Below are 20,499 nucleotides of genomic sequence, written 5' to 3'. Positions count from 1 at the left end.
AGGGAAGGCAGCATCTGGAGAAGGGGGGAGGGTCCCAGGAGGCCTGAGACAGGGCTGAGTCAGGCTTTGCCCAGTGCGGAGTCAGGAAGGTGCAGATGAAGCGCAGCGCTAGCCTTGGTCCCTGGTCACATCACTTCACACCCCACGGCCAACTGTAAGTACTATTTTTAACTTCTGTGAAAACACATTGCTTCAGAGGACAAGCCTACAGCTGCATTTGCCATGAACCTGTTTCCTGGGTGGAAAGACTGAGGCCTGAAAGGCTAGCCATGGGGGACAGAGGGAGGAGGCCCAGAGATCCTAGCTGGGAGAGGGAGGAAGGTCTGACCACCACCCCCCATCAGAACCTCTAGACCCAGGCCTGTGGCAATGGGTGGTTCCCCAAAGAGGCCTGTCTTCTGTGGCAGGGCACATCTGGGCCTGGGCTGGTAGTCCAGGCAGGTCCTGCCGCTCCTGACCCTCTGCTTGCCCATCTAAGAAAAGGTTGGAACTGCTCACCTGGTCTGATATCTTACTTTCCTGTGTTCCTACCCAAGTCCAGTGCTTTGTCCTCACTGTATATGAACCTGTGTACCCAGTCCTGCAACCACCATATGCCCACTGTGTAACCAGCCCTGTGCCCACTGCCTGGACAGCCCTTTAAGCGCTGTGTCCCTACTCTGCCTCATCCTGTAATTGCTACTTGGCCACCTGGCATCTACCATGACCTAGCCCTCTACCCTGTGCTCTGCCCTCCTTCTGGCCAAGGTGAAGTTGGCACAATGTCACAAGAGCTAGAACATTCTGACTTGAGGATTCTGAGCAGAGGCCTACCCCCCCCATGTCGTCCCCATCCCCACCTCTGTGGGATACTGGTCCTGGGCCTCAAGGACATGTGGCTCTGGGGAGGGGGCTCTCTGAGGCACAGGCAGAGGAGAACCATCTGGAGCAGAAAGACTGCCAAGGAGCTGGTGTCCCTGGATCGGGAGCTGGGGAACATGGGGGAAGGGAGTTAGGGCCTGAGCCTGGGCCCCTCACCCACTTCTGCTCCTCAGGACTGAGATGTGAAAAGGCTTTGCCCTTCCGACAAGGGCCTCATGTCACACACTTGGGACTGCCTTCCTGAGTCAGGGCTTAAGTCTCAAGTTGCCAGATGGGCGATGGGGAGAAAGAGCCAAGTCTGGCATCTGTGGTAAACTGAGAACCCAGGGGTTTCCTCAGCATTGCCCCTGCCTACCTTTCTCCCTTGGCCTTATACATGCTCCCATCTCAGGAGCACTACCCTCACTTTAGGGCTGGCCTAGGCAGATGGTCACCTGGCTGGCAAGGAAAGAGGAGGCCAATCTAGGGCTGGCAGACTTCACCAGGGTGCCTTGGCCTTTCTGTGTCCCAAGATTCCCTGGGCAGGCCCCCATTCCTTAGGGGGGCGGGGCCCCTGGTTTCCCACACTCTCTCACCCTCCCCCAGGTCACTGGGGGCTGTGATGTGTGGAGTTGCCATGGCAACAAAGTGGGGGCAGGGCACCTAGGGCATGGAGCAGGACTATGGAAGTCACCAAGAAAGTGGGGGGCCCTGATCCATCGGGCCCCCAGGGCCACCCCTTGGCTGGCAGCCAGCAGCTGGGGGGTGGCCTTAGAGGATCCCAGGGAACATGGATAAACTCAGGATCTGTATACTTGAGGCAGGGGGTGTCATTGTCCACCGAGGCCATCACCGATGGGGCATATGGCCCAGCCTCCCAGGCCCACACCCCTGAGCCCAATCACCAGCATCTCCGGGACGCTGCTGAGGTTAGCTCCCAATGTGGCTGTGAGCGGGCCTCCCAGGATGTCCTGAGACTCTCCTCCACTAGCCCGTTTCCAAGCCCCATCGTGGGAGCTCAAACTCATCTCGTCATGGAGAACAGGACCCTGACCCTACCCGTGTGCACGCGTGGTGATGGTACCAGTGACATGGCCCAGCATGGACTCTGCTGCTCCCGGCTTCAGGTGCAGGTTTCGGGGGAGGGCAAGGCTCCAGCTAAGGTCCTAGTGGGCTGGGGCAAAGGCCCCTGCAGCCCTGACCAGATAGCCCCGTTGGGCATTAGGAAGAGCCGATGGCTACCCTATTTTCTTTCAGGGGAGGATGGCTCAGCTGCAACCCAAGGTCCTCTTCCACCTCTAGCCCAAAATCAGGGTCAGGGCAAGTGCCCATGTCCGGCTCAGGCTCCTCCAACTCCAACTCAGGCAAATACTCCAGCTCTGGATACAACCCCAACATCAGCAGCAGTTGAAACTTACACCTGCAACCTTGACCGCTTGACTGATACCAATACTGTCACCAAGGGCCTGTCCCAAGACCTCTTAGCCAAGAAATGTGACAACCAATGGCCGATCCACATAGAGTCTTCCAAAGGAGTCACATCCTGCCAGAACAAAGAGAACTCCTATTCTCAGGATGAGCCTCCCACCACAGTACCCATTCTGGAAGAGTTCCCAGCCCAGGTCCAGGAGCTTGAGGTTGCCAGAAGGCCAGTGTTACCCAAGCAGCCTGAACACCAAGTGGAGAAGCCCCTGGCCTGTACCTCCAGGCCAGGCAGCCCCAAAGCAGGCTCAGAGCCCCCAGGAACCCCTAAGTCCCAGAGGGTTGACCACAATATCCGTGGCTCTCAGCCAGGTCAGCAGCCCCTCAATGTTTGCAACAACACCTGCTCCAATGTGCCGCTGTCTGCCTATCAAGTAAATAGCCAAAAGCAGTCCTCAGTACAGTCTCCCAGGGAAGCCATGCAGGTACCCCCCTCCAGTGCCCCTACCTGCCAGCTTCGGGATGCTGTGGAAGACCGTGTGCTGGTGTTTGATATGGCCACAGGCAACACCAGGATGGGGCTGCTGTGCCATGACCCCATGGGCTCACGGGCCGTGCTGGTGGGCCTCGTGCCCAGCCACCCATCCCTCTATGCCTCTGAAAATATGCTGTCCACCCGGCTGTTGCCCATGCCCATCTTCTCTCCTGACAGCAATCGCTCCAGCTTCTGGTCCACCGCGCCCATGGTGTCTAGTCCTGTGCCCTCCAGCCTTTCATCTGGAAGCTACCGAGAGGTGGCCCTCGTTCCCAAAGAGGCCAGACTGAACTTGGAGTCTCGGGGCTCTCCTGGTACTGAGACACCTATCAGGATGGGGATGCTCACTGGGCCTGGTCCACTGGGAATGCCCCTCCAATTTGGAGAGAGGACACTGAGCCATGCCCATGATCCTAGCTGGTCCCAACCCGTTGCTGAAAAAAATGAGGCTAGTCACACCATCTGGATGCTGGAGACCCCCAAGGTGCAGGACACCTCTATGGTCCAGGCCAAGAAACAGCAGTGGGCAAACTCAGAGCAGGCCCCAGAGTCTGTACCATCAGCCAAAATCCAGGAGGTGCCCAGACCTGTGCTCCAGGAGGATATAGGCCACCACACTCAGAAAGGGGTCATTAGCTCTCACTCTGACAACCCTCAGGTCAAAGGCACTGGGAAGGCCCCCCTTGCTTGTCAGCCCCCACTAGCTGAGCAGTATCCCTTCTCCAGACAGCCCCCTTCAACCGGTCAGCCTCCCTCCACAGAGCAGTGTCTCCACACCAGGAAGACCCACCTTTCTGGACAGCCACCCTTAGCTGAGCCAGCCCCCTCTGCCAAGCAGCCCCCTCTTCCTGATCAGCCCCATTTCATTGGGACCCCTATGTCCAGGCAGCTTTCTTTCACTGGGAAGCCTCCCCTCTCCCAAAAACATCCCATCCCCAACGAGCCCACCTTCTCAAGAGGGCTCCCCACCGCTAGGGACCCTGGTCAAGCCTCCACCCTGTGCCAGGAAGGTGAGGCTTCAGGCCCGTCTACCCGGTCGGCAGTACATCAGGTGCCCCTGGCCCCTGAAGAGACTTGTGTCTATGCAAACAGAGAAAAGGTTGGTGCTAGTGCTGCTCAAAGCTCCAGCACACATCAGCTCGCATCCTGGCAGCCTGGCAGCTCCCCCAGGGTGCAGGAGGAGCAGCTTTCCTTGATCACATTCACTACACCCAGTGTTGGTTGCAAGGTCTTGCCCATGGCCATGGTGGGCAATGAGCCCCAGGGCCCCCGGTTCAAGCTGACAGCTGAGGACATTACACACTCGCCAGTGGTCACCCACCTTGGCCTGCTCCAGGGGGCCTGCTATGAGCTGGTCCCAACCGTGGATGCTCTACCGGTACAGTCCCCAGTGCTCTGCCGCCACTCACTGTGCCCCTACCAGGACATGGCAGCCGTGGTGATTGATACAGGCACAGGCTTCACCAAATGTGGACTGGCTGGAGAGGACCATGTCCTCAGTGTGGTGCCCTCACGTGTCCAGCTGCTGCAGCACCCAGTCCAGGGCCAGCCCAGGTATGCGGTGCCTGAGAACCGAGAGGGCTCCTACTCTGTGCTGAATCGAGGAGTGGTCTCCGACTGGGATGCACTGGAGGTGCTGTGGCAGCACCTGTTTTATTGCAGGCTGGGTGTGCAGCCTGAGGAACTGGCTGTGCTTGTGGCCGACTCACCCATCTCACCGCGAACAAACCGAGAAAAGGTAGCTGAAATACTCTTTGAGCGGTTCCACGTGCCAGCCATGCAGACAGTGCATCAGGCCCTGCTGGCACTCTATGCTTATGGACGAACAACTGGGCTGGTGCTGGGCAGTGGCCACGGCACCTCCTATGTGGCGCCCATCATCACAGGGGATCTGGCCCCACTTGACACCTACCGGCTGGATGTGGCCGGTGCTGACCTCACAGAGTACTTGGCTCAGCTGTTGCTGGCAAGTGGCCACTCACCGCTCAAGGCAGGGCTAGTCAACCAGATTAAAGAGGCCTGCTGCTATGTGGCCATGGACATGACGGCTGAGATGGCCCGGGCCCAGGCCCAGGCCCGGGTGGACTTTGTGCTTCCCGACAAGCAGGTCATCACGCTAGGCTCTGAGCGCTTCTGCTGCCCCGAGGCCCTTTTCCAGCCCAATCTGCTAGGCCTCAATCAGCCGGGCCTCCCACAGCTGGCCCTCCTAAGTATGAGCCGGCTGGAGGCCAAGCAGCGGGAGCAGCTGCTGGCCAATGTGGTGCTGGACGGTGGCAGCACCCTGTTGAGTGGCTTTCCTGAGCGACTGAGACAGGAGCTGGGCCCTGGGGCCACTGTGCTGGGCTCTCCGCACCGTGCTGTTGCTGCTTGGCTCGGAGGCTCCATCATGGCGTCCCGGAACTCCTTCCAGAGCCTGTGGCTCAGCCGCCGTGAGTATGAGGAGGAGGGCCCATGGGCCATCTACAAGTACCATCTGTGAACACATAAAAGTTCTGGTTCTGCTTCCTTTGTCCACCTTGGCATATTTTAGGCACAGGATGGTGGAGAGAACGGCAGGGGTCAGGGATGGGGCCCTTGGCACTCCCAAGGCACACCCTACCTCAGCACACTGGAATTCCATGGGCCTTGGCAATCCTATCCTTTCCAGAGAGCCCCAGAGCCCCTTGACTGGCATTGGCCCTGGTCTAGCCTGACCTTTACTGTACCCCAAGGGCAAACACAGAGTGTGGCTGCTGTGGGTTTTGCCCTGTTGCTTTGGCGACAAGCTCAATTACCCTTGATTGCCAGCTGGTTGCCATGGCAATTTCAAACATAATGTAATAACCCACACAGCCTGGAGTGAGTCATGAAGGGGGGAGGGGACAGCCCCCTCCCCTAGCTCCAGAGGAAAAGACTGCTTGCCCTCCCCCATGTTGGGCCCTATACAGATGGCTGAGGCCAGCGACACTGACAACAGGCCAACAGTTCCACAGATGGCAGGGGGCCTGGAACATTTGTTGCCCCCAAGGGAGGGTCCCTGTCAGAGTCAGGGCTTCTCTTGGGGGAGGTGGCCTGGTAATGTAAGTACGGCCTAAAGTCTGAGCCTTGGCTGGAGCTCTATGATGGGTTGGCACAGGCTTTCGTCAGCTGGTCAGAATATGAAGGTATAGGAATGCTGGCCTTTGGTGCCCTGGGGTAGGACATCAAGGCAAGGGGGCAGATAAGTCCCAGATCCTGGGTGAGAGGTACAACCTGAGTTGGGGACTGAGGCTCTGGCCTGCTTTGCAGTCTCTGGATATGGAGGCTCACACTTTATCCTTTCTGACTATCCGACTCTGGTGGGGGTCAGAACTATCAACTTTGGACTCCCTGCTCCTCTTCAGCCTCGCAATCTGGGCAGCCCCTGCCCACAGGGTGCCAGGGTACAGGCCTCCTCAGGAGATCCTCATAGAGGCTATGGGGCAATGCCAATGCCAATTGCCCCTGCTCTTATTCCAAAGTCCTGTGTTAAAGAGCTTCCCACTGTCCCTCTGGCCAGGTGGTGGTGAAAAACCAGGATCCCAACCTTGTCTGGCTCTGAATAGTGAGGGTAGGAATAAGGGTCCATATCAGCCCAGTCCATGGCCTGGAATTTCGAGAGGAGGCATACAGCTGGTATTGCTACTCCCTACCCAGAGGGCAGCTGGGGTTGAAGTCAAGAACCCCTACCCTGCCTGTACCCCTCTGTCTGGGAGCTGAGGGACAAGCCATGCCCCTGTCCCAGTCCTGGGTTCCAATCATTTGGTTGCCCCCTCTACCAAGAGCAGAGATCTGGTTACCCTGTCCCCCTGCCACACACACACCTGAGAGTGAGGGGCTGCCCTAAGTGGAGAGACTAGAGATGGCCAGTGATATAGGGTCATCGTAGCCCCTGAGCCAAGACGCATTGGGGCTACTTTCACACCCTGAGTCAGCCTCCACTGTCCTGAAGCCTGTGTCAGGCAGGAAGGGGACCAGTAGCTCTAGGGACTAGCTAGCTACAGCATCCACGTGCACACACGAGCAAGCATGCCCCGGTGCACACAGAATGCAAACACATGCGCCCCTGGGCACCACTGCACACAGTGCTGTTGCCATCTCCTTTGGCATAAGAGCACACACACACAGACATATTCACACATGTGCACATTCACCCTGCCACGTGCTCTCACCCACAGGCACATGGAATATGCACGGGACCAAGAAGAGGTGGAGCACTGCCAGCAGCAGGCAGGGCTCTAGCGAGCCACCTCTTCCCCTGCCTCTGAATCCCCCACATTCCAGCTTTTCTTTGGCACAGCTTCTCTGTGCCTGGATAACCGTGACCTTTAGGAAAGTCACAAAATGTGTGTGACGTGTGGGGTCAGCAAGCCATGGCTCAGCTGTACCATACAACTCCAAGAGTCATTATTTCAATGATAGTAGGCAAACAACAGGAAGGACTGAATGCCAGGCCATTTATTCATTCTGCAGACATGGAATGAGCACAATGAGATGAGACACAGGCTCTGCCCTGCAGATGCCCAGCTTGCCAGGAATTCCTACCCAGTGATGGAGTGGGTGCTGTGATTGAGACCACCCAGAGCCAGGGAGCCAAGAGCTGGTACCCACCTTGCCTAGAAAAGTGACCAAGCCAGGGAAGGGTTCCTTAACACCTCATCTGGAGAAAGATATTGAGTGATCCTGTTTGAGTAGTCATTTCCCAGGCTAGAATTCCAGCCCCAGTCCCAGCCCCACTTCATCACTTGGGCAGTCACTGCTGTCAACAGCTATGGGGAGCCATGCAGGGGAGACTCCCTCAACAGGGCCATGGAGATGAACCACACAGGATAGGGTCATCAGGCTCACTGAGAAGTTTCAGATGGGGTGCAGCCCAACTCCAGGCACAGAGGAATGTAAGCATGGCTTTCAGATACTGGCTTCAAGGCTTGTGAGTGGGGTGAGGCAAGGGTCTGTGCGTATCCCTGACAAGGGACAGAGAAATGGCAAGGACTTCCTTCAGAGCCCCTTCCCGGCAATTCTGAGCCTCCCTCCAATCAGATGCCAGGTTTGGTGGGGCACCTTGGTGTTATAGTTCTCCTGTATCCTCATATCCCAGCCCAGGCCACTAATGGTGATGCTGCTCATGAAGTGTCTGAGGGTGATAAAACTGGGAAGAAAATAGAGTGCACCATGTCGTAGATAACTTTTAAAGCTTGAGAAGTTTGGTGCCACACAGGAGGGAGCAGACAGGGCCAGCCTGGGAAAGGCCTTGACTTTGTAGGAGAGGAGGGTGGGATGGGTAGGAGACTCTGCCACCAAGGTCTGGAACCCTCATTTTGCACACAGACATGCTTGTGTGTTAACAAGCTAAGGGCAGGCCAGTCTGTAACTGAGCTTGTCCTAGCAACCGCCCACTTAGTTCTTCTACGTGGGTTCTCCTCTTTGGGTCAGCTTTTGGTTGCTGGGCAGAGTGCCGGTCCCCTGGGGACTACTATCCGCAAGACACTCCTGGGCGGTTCCAGGACTCAGGCCCTCCCCAATACTTTCTACTCCGCACCCTCTACAGTGGGCATAGGAAGGCCCCTCTGGCCCTTGTTGCCTGCTCAGTCCCAGAGTCCAAGGTAGCCTTTGAGTGCCTGGCCGCTGCTACTCCTCCTCAACCCGCCTTCTAGTGGGATTCATTCCTGCCTCAGTCTTCTCCACGGTCGGGGCGGAGCCGACTGATGGAGGCCCCGCCCCTAGCCCGCCCCCGGGCCGGGGTGCGAATCCGGTGCTGGCGAGCGGCGGGAGATGCTGGAGGTTCGCGAGCCGAAGTGGCTGCAGCTGGCGCCGCGTCTGCCCCGCGTGCCCGAGCGGATTCTACCCGTCGCCCCCGGAGCCCTCAGCGCCGCACTGAACTCGAGATCGCTTCCTCCCTCTGACCCACCAGCGCTGCAGGTGCGGGGTGAGCAGGGTCGGGGAGGAGGGGGGCGCCCGGCGAATGCACGTTGTGGTATCTTAGGGGATTGGGTCTCTGGCCGAAGGTTCGTGTAGCTTAGTGCGCGGGGACGCTGCTAGGGCTTGGGGTCCCGGCGGGGGCAGAGCACGCGGGTTCTGCAGATCCAGGGGCCGGTGTGAGGGGTTGGGTTAAAGTTCCCCATCACCTCGAACGGCTCGGGGGTCCCAGGGGAAGCCTCTGAGACTCAGTCCAGGCCAATCTCCCCTCCTTGTTCCCCATCCCACCCCCGTCTCGCTGAGCTCTTAATTCTGAGAACATTAACCCTCCGACATTCGTGGTGCCCCATGGGGGTAGAGGCCAAGGGCTCGGCGTTCCACTGGACTCCCAGAGCCGCCTCCAGCCCCTCCCAACTGCCCCCGGGGCCCCCTCCCTCCCGCTAAGCAGTCACTAATTTCCATGACAACGGAGAGTTCTTTATGGGCGACAACCTGAAGGGGGCTGGGCGGGGCTGCCGCGGGATGGGGGTGGAGGCTCAAGCCCCTGGAGACCTGCAGCCCCCTAGCCGAGATCCAGCTTCAAAGCCTTAGCACCGGGCCCGCTGGGGGTCCAGGGAACAGCCTCAGCCCTGCGCGGTGGGGGTGGAGGACGCACATGTTTCTGCTGGGAGGTGCGGGGCTTGGTGCTCACACGTGTGCCTCCCGCATGTGTGTTGCTGTGCCAGCGGGGGCGAGTCAGCAGCACTGGGGAAGGGGGTCAGGGTGGCAGCACAATGGGGAGCAGCCCCCCCCCTCCCCCGGCGAGCAGGGTGAACAATGAAGGAGTGAGTTTCTGTCTTCCCCAGTCCGTAGTGTCTGGCAGAAGAGACCCTAGGTTCTCCCAGCCCCCCATAGCTCTGCCAAACTGCTTTTGTCCGCGCACCCTAGGCACAGCCTGCTCCACCAGGTTCCCACCTGGAAAACAGGGCTCTCTGTCCCTTACCAAAAGCTCAGTCTGCAGCAGTCCAGCCCCTGACCTGCTACCCTCCTCCAAGGCCTAGGCTTTGAGCCCCCCCAGGACTGCCTGCAAAGACCTGGTGCCCTTCCCCACCCTCAGTTGATTCCTGCCAGTATTACGCACCTGCTGGGCCCTGGTTTCCTCACCTGCGAAACTGGTGGTTTCATCCCTCTCAGTGTCATGGTGGGCCCTGGGGTGCAGCAGAGATCTCTCCCTTTCTTTTCAGCGTTTGGGGTGGGCCCCCACATGCCATAGGCTGCCTTTCCCATATCAGCTGCTGGCTCTCCTCTCCAGCCCTCATCCTGGCCACCACTCACTCACCAGCAGGTGGTCAGTCCCTGCCCTGGGAGAGGCCACAGAGTCAGTGATCTCCATCCAGGGAAACTGAGGTGGCGTGGGGGGTGGGAGGGATGCTGTGCAGTTGTTATCCTGTTTCTGGGTTGTTCAGGGTGCTGTTTCTAGCCCTCAGACACACTCCACTGTCAGGGAGGGGGACGGCAGTGGCAGGGAATTAGGCTGAGCTGCAAGAGACGCCCTGGGGACCTAAGGCCTCTAGAGGACAGCTGATGGGGGTGGGGGTGGCTGGGGAGCCTAGGCAGAGCTGGGTCAGCTGAGAGGAGGGGCTGTAAAGGGAAGCAGCCAGGTCTCTGAGCTTCATTTCCATCCCCCATGCTTGTGCCTTCGACATGTTGGCCCTGCTTTACCTAAGCTGCCCAGATGACAGGTAGAGGGGCTGAGGAACTGTTCTGACCGAGGGGGACCGCCACAGCTGGCCTCTTCCCCAGGTTACAGCGGTCCCACACCAAGTTCAGTGCATGTCTAGGGGAATATGGGAGGGTTCCAGCTCAAAGGTCCAGGCACCAGGGACAGCTCCTGGCCCAGGTGTTCAGAGCACATGGTCATGGAGGTTTTAGGGCTCTGCTGGGCACCCATAGGCCTCTGCAAACCCTCCTACCCACTTCCCCTCCTGTGTCCTTGTGCCTGCGTCCTTTTTACTCTGTCGCCTCTTTACTCCCCTTCCACAGCAGGTTCTGCCTTTGTCTCTCTGTGTCCCTGCCCCTCTCTTTTCTGAAGTCTCTCAGTTCCCTACCTCCCCTTCCTTGATGGGGACCAGGGTCACAGAACCCTTGGGGAAGGAATTAGGTCAAAGGAAATTCTTGGAGAAGGGGTTTGAGCAACATCATCCCCTCCCCTCCTCTTTATTTAAAACTTCCATCTCCATAGCAACCCTTTACTCTGGGGCCTTTCCGGCATTTCCCCTTCGCTACCCATAGGGAAGCAGGATCCTCAGTGAATTTTCCTCCAAGGGCTCAAAGATAGAGACCCCAGGTGCCTGGAAGGGGTAGGTTGGCCCTTGGCTCTGTTTGCATATTGAAGGCTGAACTTCCTGGAGGCAGCACCGAATTGTACGCCCACCCCTGAGACTTGAGAGGCTCCCCTCCTATATGCTCCCTCATTAGATGGGAGAGTCAGCAGCAGGAACTATGGACTATGATTTAGGTAGAGCTGGAGGCTTAGCCAGGGCAGCCCCCTGCCCAATTATCTAAAGCAGTTGGATTGTGGGCAAGAAGCTTGACTCTGTCTCCTGACACCAGACCCTGAGAGTGAGGTCTGTTATTTCTGCTCGTTCTTCAGTGAGGCCTTGGCCCCTAGATTGGACAGGGATTGGGTCTAGGCCTGTCTATTATAGCAGGGAATCCAGCCCTGGTCCCTAAGAGAGGAGCGCAGGGAATGAGATGGGGTGCCTGCAGGCTGGTGTTCACAGCTACCACTAAATCGGGAGGTGTTGCCCACAGTTGTTGGGAGGCAGCTGGAGGCCTCCTGAACCCCTCCTGGCCTCCCTAGATTTACTGTGAGGTCTGGAGCCGCATGGCAGAGGATAAGGGTGGCAGGAAACTCCTGTTTGTGGTTACGAAAGGTCAAGCCTGAATCAGGCTGACTCCAGTGGAGGAGGGACCAGGACTCCTATGTGGGACCCCTGAGACTCTGGATCTGGCCTCTGTCCCTTGGGCTTCTCCTGGGCCAGACTTGCCTTAGGCTACAGTAGAGCCCCTAGGGGACCCTTTATGACCAAGGCATCAACAGGCAGATGCTCCTTCAGTGTTGCCTAAGGGGTCAGACCTGAGGAGCTAGGGCATGCTTGGCCATCAGTCTCCCTTAGAGGCTTCCCCAGGCTCTGCATTTCCCCTAAGCTCCCTTTGGAGCCCCCTGTGTACACCAGTCAGTTTCTCTGCAGAAAATGGAAGGAACCATGTCTCTAGGGAAACTATAGGACTTCTGTGCCCTCCCATGTCCCAGTGTGGACCTGGGGCCAAGCCTAGTCCTGTGTCACTGGGAGGAGAGCACATTACCATTGGATCTTAAGTTTGGGCTGTGCAGGCTGTGGAGGTGAGAAATCCAAACACTCTTTCTGCCTGGCCTTCTACTATTCTTGAAGCTGCCCCTTGGCCACTCCTCCCAGCTTTGGGGACACGGTCCCCCTTGTCGCAGGCAGGTGCCACATACCAGCAGCCTCCTGGGCAGCAGCAGTGGGTAGCAGATGGTAGGGTATGTGGGGGTGGAGGGGACCAGGATGCTAATCGGAAGCAGGGCCCCCCTTTCTCCTCTCTCTGCCCTGGGGCCAGATTGGGGGTGGAGGCAAGTGAATGCAGTTAGACTGGTGAGGAGAGGCAGTGACTGGCTGAGATCAGGGCAGCCCTGATAGCGGGGAGGCAGATCTCTTCCTGCCCTTAACATGAGGCTTCAGGACAGGGCTCCAAGCTGATGTCAGTGAGCAGTGACCAGAATTTCTGTGGTGGAGAGAGACTCTCAAAGACCAGCCCTGGGTCTCTGTGGGTATGAGTGCATATGCACGGCCTAAAGCTGGGCCAAGATCAGGAACAGGCATATACAAACCTCCCACGCTACTCAGCTGGGCAGGGAGCTACTGGTGTGGGGTGGGGGGAGGTGGAGGTTGTGGAAGTTATCTCAGCCAAGGGCTGTTGTGAGTCTGGAGCTTCAGGATTGTTGTAGACAGTCTATGGCACAAACAACCTTAGAATGTCAGGAATCACAGTGAAAGGAGGGATTTAGCCCTGGTCTCAGCACCTAGCTCTCATGGAGAGCTGCTTCACAGGGAGGCCAAGAGGGGCAGTGCCCTTGCCAGTGCCCATTCTTCCTGCCTTTGGACACAGTTGAGCTGGCGAGTCACCTGTTGTTAGCTGTTTAGGTAGTTGCTGGGATTTTTAATGTTATAAATAACTCTGCCGTGACAAATAGGATACTGATGGTAGGCTTTGGGGGAAGGGCATTCCTGCTAGAGGAAATGGTGTAAGCAGAGCAACAGAGCTGGGACACTGGTCCCTCCCAGCCTGCCTGGGGGACCTGCAGGCTGAGGTAGCACCCTCCTTCCCAGTACACGGCCCCTGGGTTGCAGCCTGGAAAGGGAATTGCTGCACACGAGAGTCGTTGAGGGGATTGCTGCAAAGCCCCCTTTCCTGGATTGTTAGGGCATAGAGGTGGGTGGCTGGCAGTGGTGGGTGGCCGTGCCTCTGCTCTCAGCTGTGAGAGTGGGATTCTAGCCACAAGCTCCTTTCCTGGTAGATGCAGAAGCAGGGCTGTGACCATGGCGGCAAAGATACGCAGTCGGGGATGATCTTCAAAGCTTCTCTTGTTTGCCTCTGCAGTGCCTTATAAGATGGCTTAAGCCCTGGCTTGAATCACGCTGATGAAATGCATTTGTGTTCCCTGAGCCCAAAGAACCTGGATGAGGGAATGATGGAATTTGGAATGATGTGGAGGGCAAATTTGAGGGAGAACTTTCAGTACTGGGGGCCCTGGGAAGTGGAAAGCCTCTGCCTGGAAAGAATCAAGCAGCAGCCAGGACTGGCCAGGGGGCTTGTGTGGGTCCTGCCCTTTGATCCCAGCTGGCAGAGTCCCTTTGATCAAGCTGCTTCCTCTGGTGGTAGCTTCCTCCCTCTTCACCTACCCTGTGGCTGTGAATCGCTCTAGGTAGGGGGGCATCTAGGTGACCAAGGCCCCAGCCCAGGCCCTTTGCTAATCAGTGTGGAGGGAGGTTGCACAGGCAGCAGAGGCAGAACAGTTTGAATGCAGCCTCAGTATGAAGTGTGTTAGTACCCTGGTGTCGCACAGACCAGGCATTATGGAGGCAGACTCAGCCAGGTCTGGAAAGGTCCAGACACTGTCACCAGCTCCCCTCCCTAAGTTTACCTCTGAGCCAGGGCTATGAGTACCTTTTCCTTTGGGTGCTGGAGCCACAGCAGGTGAGGATTAGGCTGGCAGACCTGTGGGGTGCCATGCTCCACATGCCAGAGTGCCTAGAACTAAGAGCAGTCAGCTGTGTGCAGTCCTCCTTGTGCCCAGAATACCCACCCCTGGCCAGAGGCCCCTCCCCTGGGCCTGACTGCCCAGGTCTCCTGCGGTCCCTGGCAGTGAGGCACTCTACAGCCTTGCCTTGCTTTTCCAGAGGCACCTCTGCGTGCCTCCTGGTGAATCCTTTCCCTCTAAGGCCCAGCCCTAATCCTGCTTTCTCCTCAGAGCCTATCCTCGCTTCTCTACCCAGAGGTGGTGCTTCCCCTGAGGAATCCCCCAAGCACTGGGCCTGAGTGCAGCATTTATTAAATCTGTTAAAAGTAATCTCAGTAAAAATCTTAACAGAAAATGAAGAGTTGATATAAATCTGCCCCTCTGACACCCAATTCTTTGCCCCAAAGAGAACTCTTATTTTCTTAGGTATCCTTCCAGAAAAGAGTTTGTGAGTGTACACTGGTATATAAACTCTAAAAAATTGGAGTTCTGTCATGACTCAGTGGAAGAGAATCTGACTAGTATCCGTGAGGATGCAAGTTCGATCCTTGGCCTTGCTCCGTGGGTTAAGGATCCAGCATTGCTGTGGCTGTGGTGTAGGCCAGTGGCTACAGCTTCAATTTGATCCCTAGCCTGGGAACCTCCACATGCCATGGGTGTGGCCCTAAAAAGAGAAAAAAAAAAAAAAAACTTTAAAAAGTTTACCCAAAGTAGCACCTTTACCCGCCATTCTGTCCCCTGCTTTTTCACTTAGTGGCACTTCTCAGAGACTGTCCTACAGCAGCACATTCTGATCTATCTTAGTCTTTTTAATAGCCATCAAGTATTCTTCCGTATGGATGGCCATAATTTTTATTAACATTTTTATTGTGCAATACAATAAAAATTCAGGAATGTGCACAAAACATGTATATACATTTTAATAAATTATTATAAAGTTGAACACGTGTGAAACCACCACTCGAGTTCAAAAATAGTTCCTCCAGAATCCCTCCATGTGTCCTCACTCAGTTACAACCTCTTTGTTTCTCTCGGAAAGACTGATGGCATTTATTTCCTAGTGTTACTTTAGCGTTTTACCACTATATCTGAATCCTTAAACAGTATAGGTTGGTTATGCCTGTCTTGAACTCTGATCAGTAGAATCACAGTATGTGTATTTGATATTTTTTTCACCCAACACTGTGTTGGTGAGATTGACTATGTGGTTGGGTAGAGCTCTAGCTCTTCATTTCCATTGTTGTGTAATAATATTCCATTGTGTGACTACCACAATACATCCTGCCATTGATGGATATTTGGGCTGGTTCCAGTTTGGGGCAATTCTGAATATTGCCACCCTAAGCATTCCCATATGAATGTCCTGCTGCACAAATGTATGTGTTTCTGTAGTGCATATATTTAGCACTGCACTTGCTGGTTCATAAGGTATATCTGACTTCCGTTTTCTCAAGCTGTTTTGCAAAGGAGTGACTTGCCCTCCACCAACGGTGCTCATGTTCTCCATGTCTTTGCCCACACTTGCATCTTTAAACTTGTGGAAATGACTCTCTGATGGGTGGGTAGTTATTACAGCCCCCTTCATCTGTGAAATAACTGAAATTTAATGATTTGATAAATCTTCTTTTGATTATATATAATGCAAAATGATTCCCTGATATGCCAGTTTAATATATTTTTCATAAGTGGAGGCTGTAGTTCAGGCAGCCAAGCTGAGAGGCTGGAGGTATGGCCAGAAAAGCAGGGATAGGAACTGAGTCTGACCACTCTCTAATCCTTGCTAATATACTCTGCCCCTGGCTTGGTCTGAGCCAGATTGGGGTTTCCCAAAGGCAGTCTCTGTGTTGTGGGGAGAAGTGGGAAGTGGTACAGCTGAGCCAGACTCCGTCTTGCCTGCAGCTCAGAGCCTGGCAATGCCGTTTGGGTGTGTGACTCTGGGCGACAAGAAGAACTATAACCAGCCATCGGAGGTGACTGACAGATATGATTTGGGACAGGTCATCAAGACGTGAGTGCTGGGTCTTTGGGGCAAGGGTAGGTGGGCAAGGGCTGGAGAAAGGGGAGCAGATTACAGCCCATGCTGAGGCCAGGGCTGAGTGGAGTGCCTGCTGGCTGCAGTGAGGAGTTCTGTGAGATCTTCCGGGCCAAGGACAAGACAACAGGCAAGCTCCATACCTGCAAGAAATTCCAGAAGCGAGATGGCCGCAAGGTGCGGAAGGCAGCCAAGAATGAGATAGGCATCCTCAAGATGTGAGTGCGAGGCCCAAGGGCACGGCGGGCAGGGGAGGAAGTGGGGAAGAGCTTCAAGGGCCAGTGGCTTCAAGCAGTACCAGACTCTGGCCAGTTATTCTGCTGTGGCCCACAGGGACCACCAGAGCCTCTCTTAGGGGTTCCCCCAGCCCTAACTATTGGCTCTTCTCTCTGCTGCCAGGGTGAAGCATCCCAACATCCTGCAACTTGTGGATGTGTTTGTAACTCGCAAGGAGTACTTTATCTTCCTGGAGCTGTGAGTGTGGGTCTGGGGTTCCAGGATTCCTCATTCCCCCACGTCTTTACCTGCTCTGCCCTCTGCAGCCAGGGAAAGCCCCACTTCTGGACCCTTGGGGTCCCAGGTCCCTGTGCCTTGCCCAGCCAGCCTGGTGTAGGCAGCCTGCCCACATGCTCCTGCCCCACCTCCCGCTCCTGCCCACGCCGGGCTCAGGGGCTGGTGTCCCTCAGGGCCACGGGGAGGGAGGTGTTTGACTGGATCCTGGACCAGGGCTACTACTCGGAGCGAGACACGAGCAACGTGGTGCGGCAGGTCCTGGAGGCGGTGGCCTACTTGCACTCACTCAAGATCGTGCATAGGAACCTCAAGGTGAGGCCAGCAATCAGGTCAGAGGGTCTCTTGGCAGCCAGCCTGAGGCTGGGGTGGGCAGTGCCTTGGGACCATGGTCTAGTTTCTGAGGGTTTCATGCTGTCTTCCTATGCCCACCCACATGCCATTCCCTGTCGGAGCAGCTGGAGAACCTGGTTTACTACAACCGGCTGAAGAACTCAAAGATCGTCATCAGCGACTTTCACCTGGCTAAGCTAGAGAATGGCCTCATCAAGGAGCCCTGTGGGACCCCCGAGTATCTGGGCAAGCAGGGGGGGTGGGCAGGGCAGGGTGGGAGATAGTCTTCCAGGAGTGGCTCTGGGTAGGAGGGAGGAAGTCCCCATCCCAGGAAGTGGGTACGGGTGATACAAGGCCTGGCCAAGCCTAATATTGACCAGTAGATGGACACTGTTTGCAGCCCCAGAGGTGGTAGGCCGGCAGCGGTATGGACGCCCTGTGGACTGCTGGGCCATTGGAGTCATCATGTACATCCTGTGAGTGGATGAGCAGGCAAAAAGGCGTGCAGCCAGGTGGGAAAGGGTTCCGCGTCCATGCCTTCCTGAGTGACCCTGCACTTGGGTCCCTTCACAGGCTTTCCGGGAACCCACCTTTCTATGAGGAGGTGGAGGAAGATGACTATGAGAACCATGATAAGAATCTTTTCCGCAAAATCCTGGCTGGTGACTATGAGTTTGACTCTCCATACTGGGATGACATTTCGCAGGCAGGTGAGGAGGTGCCCAACATGAGGGTAGAGTGAAGGGTTGGTGTGGGGGACCTGCTCTCACCCTGCTCTGCTGGACTCTGATCCTATCCCAAGCCCATTTACCACCTCCAGACAGTGAGATGGTGGTCTGGGGGAGTTGGGGGGAGCCAGGCCTAGCCTCTCCCTGGCTTTGTCCCCAGCCAAAGACCTGGTCACAAGGCTGATGGAGGTGGAGCAAGACCAGCGGATCACTGCAGAAGAGGCCATCTCCCATGAGTGGTGAGCAGGGCCGAGGAAGGATAGGAGAGGCCAGGGGTCCCCTGACCTCTGTCCTCCTCACAGCTAGCAGCCTCCATCCTTGGGGCCTCATGTTGGGGTTGCGGGGGTGGGACCCAGAGCCCAGGCCAGCCTGGAGGTTCTGCCTGGTAATCCCTGGATCTTACAAGGGAAGGGCTGGGCACAGTCTCCGTGAAGGCCACACCCACCCAGATCCAGACACACTTGTACTCTTTCCAGGATTTCTGGCAATGCTGCTTCTGATAAGAACATCAAGGATGGTGTCTGTGCCCAGATTGAAAAGAACTTTGCCAGGGCTAAATGGAAGGTAAGGCTTGGATGGCTCCCTTTCCTAGCTTGATGCCAAGTGCTCCTTCTGGCACCACAGTTTCTTGCCTGCATTACACCCCTGCAGCCACACAAAGGCCTTTCTTCAACTGTCAGGTTAATAGACATAACCACTGTTACTACCTTAAACAAGTATGCTGAGCAACTGGGTCCCTGGCTCTGAGGTGCTCAGAGGGCAGCCAGGGCACCATGAAAGGGTCTGGATTTGGCCTTTGCGAAGGAATATATCCAGACTCCTTAAGCCTTGCTCTGAGCTTCTCTCCACTGTCCTCCTTTCAGAAGGCTGTCCGAGTGACCACCCTCATGAAACGGCTCAGGGCACCGGAGCAGTCCAGCACGGCTGCAGCCCAGCCTGCCCCAGCCACAGACACTGCCACCCCTGGGGCTGCAGGTGGGGCCACTGCTGCAAGTGGACCTGCCCCAGCTGTTGGGGGCAGTGCCACCCAAGCCACAGAGGGTGATGCTGCAAAGAGCGATAATGTAGCCCCCGCAGACCGTAGTGCCACCCCAGCTACAGATGGCAGTACCACCCCAGCCACTGATGGGAGCATCACCCCAGCCACTGATGGGAGCATCACCCCAGCCACTGATGGGAGTGTCACCCCAGCCACCGACAGAAGTGTTACTCCAGCCACTGATGGGAGAGCCACACCTGCCATGGAAGAAAGCACTGTGCCCACCATCCAAAGCAGTGCCACACCAGCCACCAAGGCTGCTGCCATTCCTGAGCCGGCTTTGGCCCAGCCGGACAGCACAGCCCCAGGGGGCGCAACAGGCCAGGCTCTACCCTCTAGTAAAGGGAAAGAGGCTGCTGGCTCTGCCCAGGAGTCTCGGAGGGAGACCAGCTGAGTGGGCAGGCTGGTGGGGGATGGGGGATGGGCAAGAGGGTGGGAGAGTAGATGAGGGGCTTCGCACTGTACATAGAATCACTGGCATGATGCCCTCACTGCCCCCTGCCCCTGCCTCCCAGCACAGGGCATGTCTGGGGGCCACAGGAGAGCAGTCTCATCTCCTGTGTGTATGTGTGTGAGTGGTGGGGAGGCCAGAGGCAGGACCAGCCCCAGCCCCTGCATGGATTCCTTGTGGCTTTTGTCTTTTGCTAGCTTCATCAGTTTCTGTTCCTTGTGGGATGCTGCTCTAGGGATACTCAGGAGGTCCCTGCTCCTGTTCCCTTTTCCTTTTTGCCTCACAGTTCCCCCAGGCAGGCCCTGCAGGTCCCATCCTCTCCCAGGCCCTAAATTGGGTGGCCTTGCCCTGAGAGCTGGTCCTCCAGCGAGGCCCTGTCAGCGGTCTTAGGCTCCTGCACATGAAGGTATGTGCCTGTGGTGTGTGGGCTGCTCTAGGCGTGAAACAGGCTGGTACAGAGAATGCAATAATCTAAAGCAGTATGCTTCAAGACTGGTTGCATGGCTGGGGGCACTGCTTGGTAGCTGAGGGGTTCCTGAAAAGTGAAAAAGAATGAGTAGAAAGGTAGACACTTCCATCTTTGTCCCTGGGAAGTCTCTCCCAAGACCCATGTGCTATTTCCTGCCCTCCTGGGTCCTGCAGTGGTTGCCCTGTACCCTGAGCTTCATGAGTCTGTAAAGGGAAGGAGGAGCAATTAGGATGTGGCAATGAGATCTGGGAGGGCAGAGTGCAGGCTTAGCACCTAGTGTACCAGCCTAGCTGAGTCCTTACCCTGGGGCAGACAAGGAGGGCTGCCCCTGGCTCTTCCCATATGACCCGCCTCAGGCTCAGTCCACAGTCCTCTCCATCCCAGAGGGCCAGCTGCATGGCAGTGTCCCACAGTCTGATTTGGGGGGTTGCCCTTCTTGGGGGCAGATTTTCTGCTCTCTCAGTTCAACAAAATAGAAGGAACCCTCTCTATGTCAGTGACCCACTTCCCCTTTTGTCAAGGCTTAGAGTGAGGCCTAAGTGCCTCTGAGCCCTGCTGAGTTGCTTTTGCTGGAATCAAAGAGTGGAATAAAGCTCCCCAGTTTCCTGACGGAGGCTCCTGGCAAGTGCCCTTTGTCAGACCCCACTATGGCCTGGGCAGGCAGCCACACTGGTCCTGGCCCTCACTTGGCACTCGGGGATAGTCCTGCCCTTCTCCCTGCATGCCTGTGGGTCTGCTCTGGTGTATGAAGGTCGGTGGGCCGTGTACCTGCTGAACCTGGCAAATAAATTTCATTCTGCCAAAGCCTCTGGCCACCCTCTTGCCTTTGCTTCCTCTATATTACTGGGGAGGGGCCCCTGAAAGGCAGTGTGTAGGGGAAGGCTGGGAGTAGGTTCACAGGTAGTGGTCTGTGCTCAGTTCCATA

The 20,499-nt window shown here is 56.4% G+C and overlaps 1 protein-coding gene across 3 annotated transcripts; it reads left to right on the top strand.

Annotated features, from left to right (window-relative positions):
- On the top strand, positions 26 to 20,384 carry CAMKV (CaM kinase like vesicle associated). Of its 3 annotated transcripts, none has more exons than XM_003358469.4 (11): positions 8,524 to 8,713; positions 15,912 to 16,020; positions 16,131 to 16,262; positions 16,444 to 16,518; positions 16,731 to 16,869; positions 17,013 to 17,133; positions 17,288 to 17,363; positions 17,461 to 17,597; positions 17,776 to 17,854; positions 18,092 to 18,179; positions 18,479 to 20,384. In XM_003358469.4, the coding sequence occupies exons 2-11, from the start codon at positions 15,926 to 15,928 to the stop codon at positions 19,046 to 19,048; spliced, it is 1,512 nt and encodes a 503-aa protein (XP_003358517.1). In that variant the 5' UTR covers positions 8,524 to 8,713; positions 15,912 to 15,925; the 3' UTR covers positions 19,049 to 20,384. The 3 variants fall into 3 exon arrangements, 2 of the variants coding, with proteins under 2 accessions (XP_003358517.1, XP_013837162.1); XM_013981708.2 differs by having other exon boundaries at positions 8,527 to 8,720; positions 18,479 to 20,378; XR_002337521.1 differs by having other exon boundaries at positions 26 to 8,713; positions 16,444 to 16,869; positions 18,479 to 20,378.

Source organism: Sus scrofa, chromosome 13, assembly GCF_000003025.6.
Source record: "Sus scrofa isolate TJ Tabasco breed Duroc chromosome 13, Sscrofa11.1, whole genome shotgun sequence".
Taxonomy (NCBI): Eukaryota; Metazoa; Chordata; class Mammalia; order Artiodactyla; family Suidae; genus Sus; species Sus scrofa.
Note: the sequence above shows the minus strand (reverse complement) of the source record. Positions and strands in the feature narration are given on the sequence as shown.

Excerpts from the sequence above, each read along its gene's own strand:
- CAMKV (XM_013981708.2), top strand. The coding sequence starts at position 8,567 with ATGCTGGAGGTTCGCGAGCCGAAGTGGCTGCAGCTGGCGCCGCGTCTG. Across the intron at positions 16,263-16,443 it reads GAGATAGGCATCCTCAAGAT|GGTGAAGCATCCCAACATCC; the intron begins GTGAGTGCGAGG and ends CTCTGCTGCCAG. Across the intron at positions 16,870-17,012 it reads TCGTGCATAGGAACCTCAAG|CTGGAGAACCTGGTTTACTA; the intron begins GTGAGGCCAGCA and ends CTGTCGGAGCAG.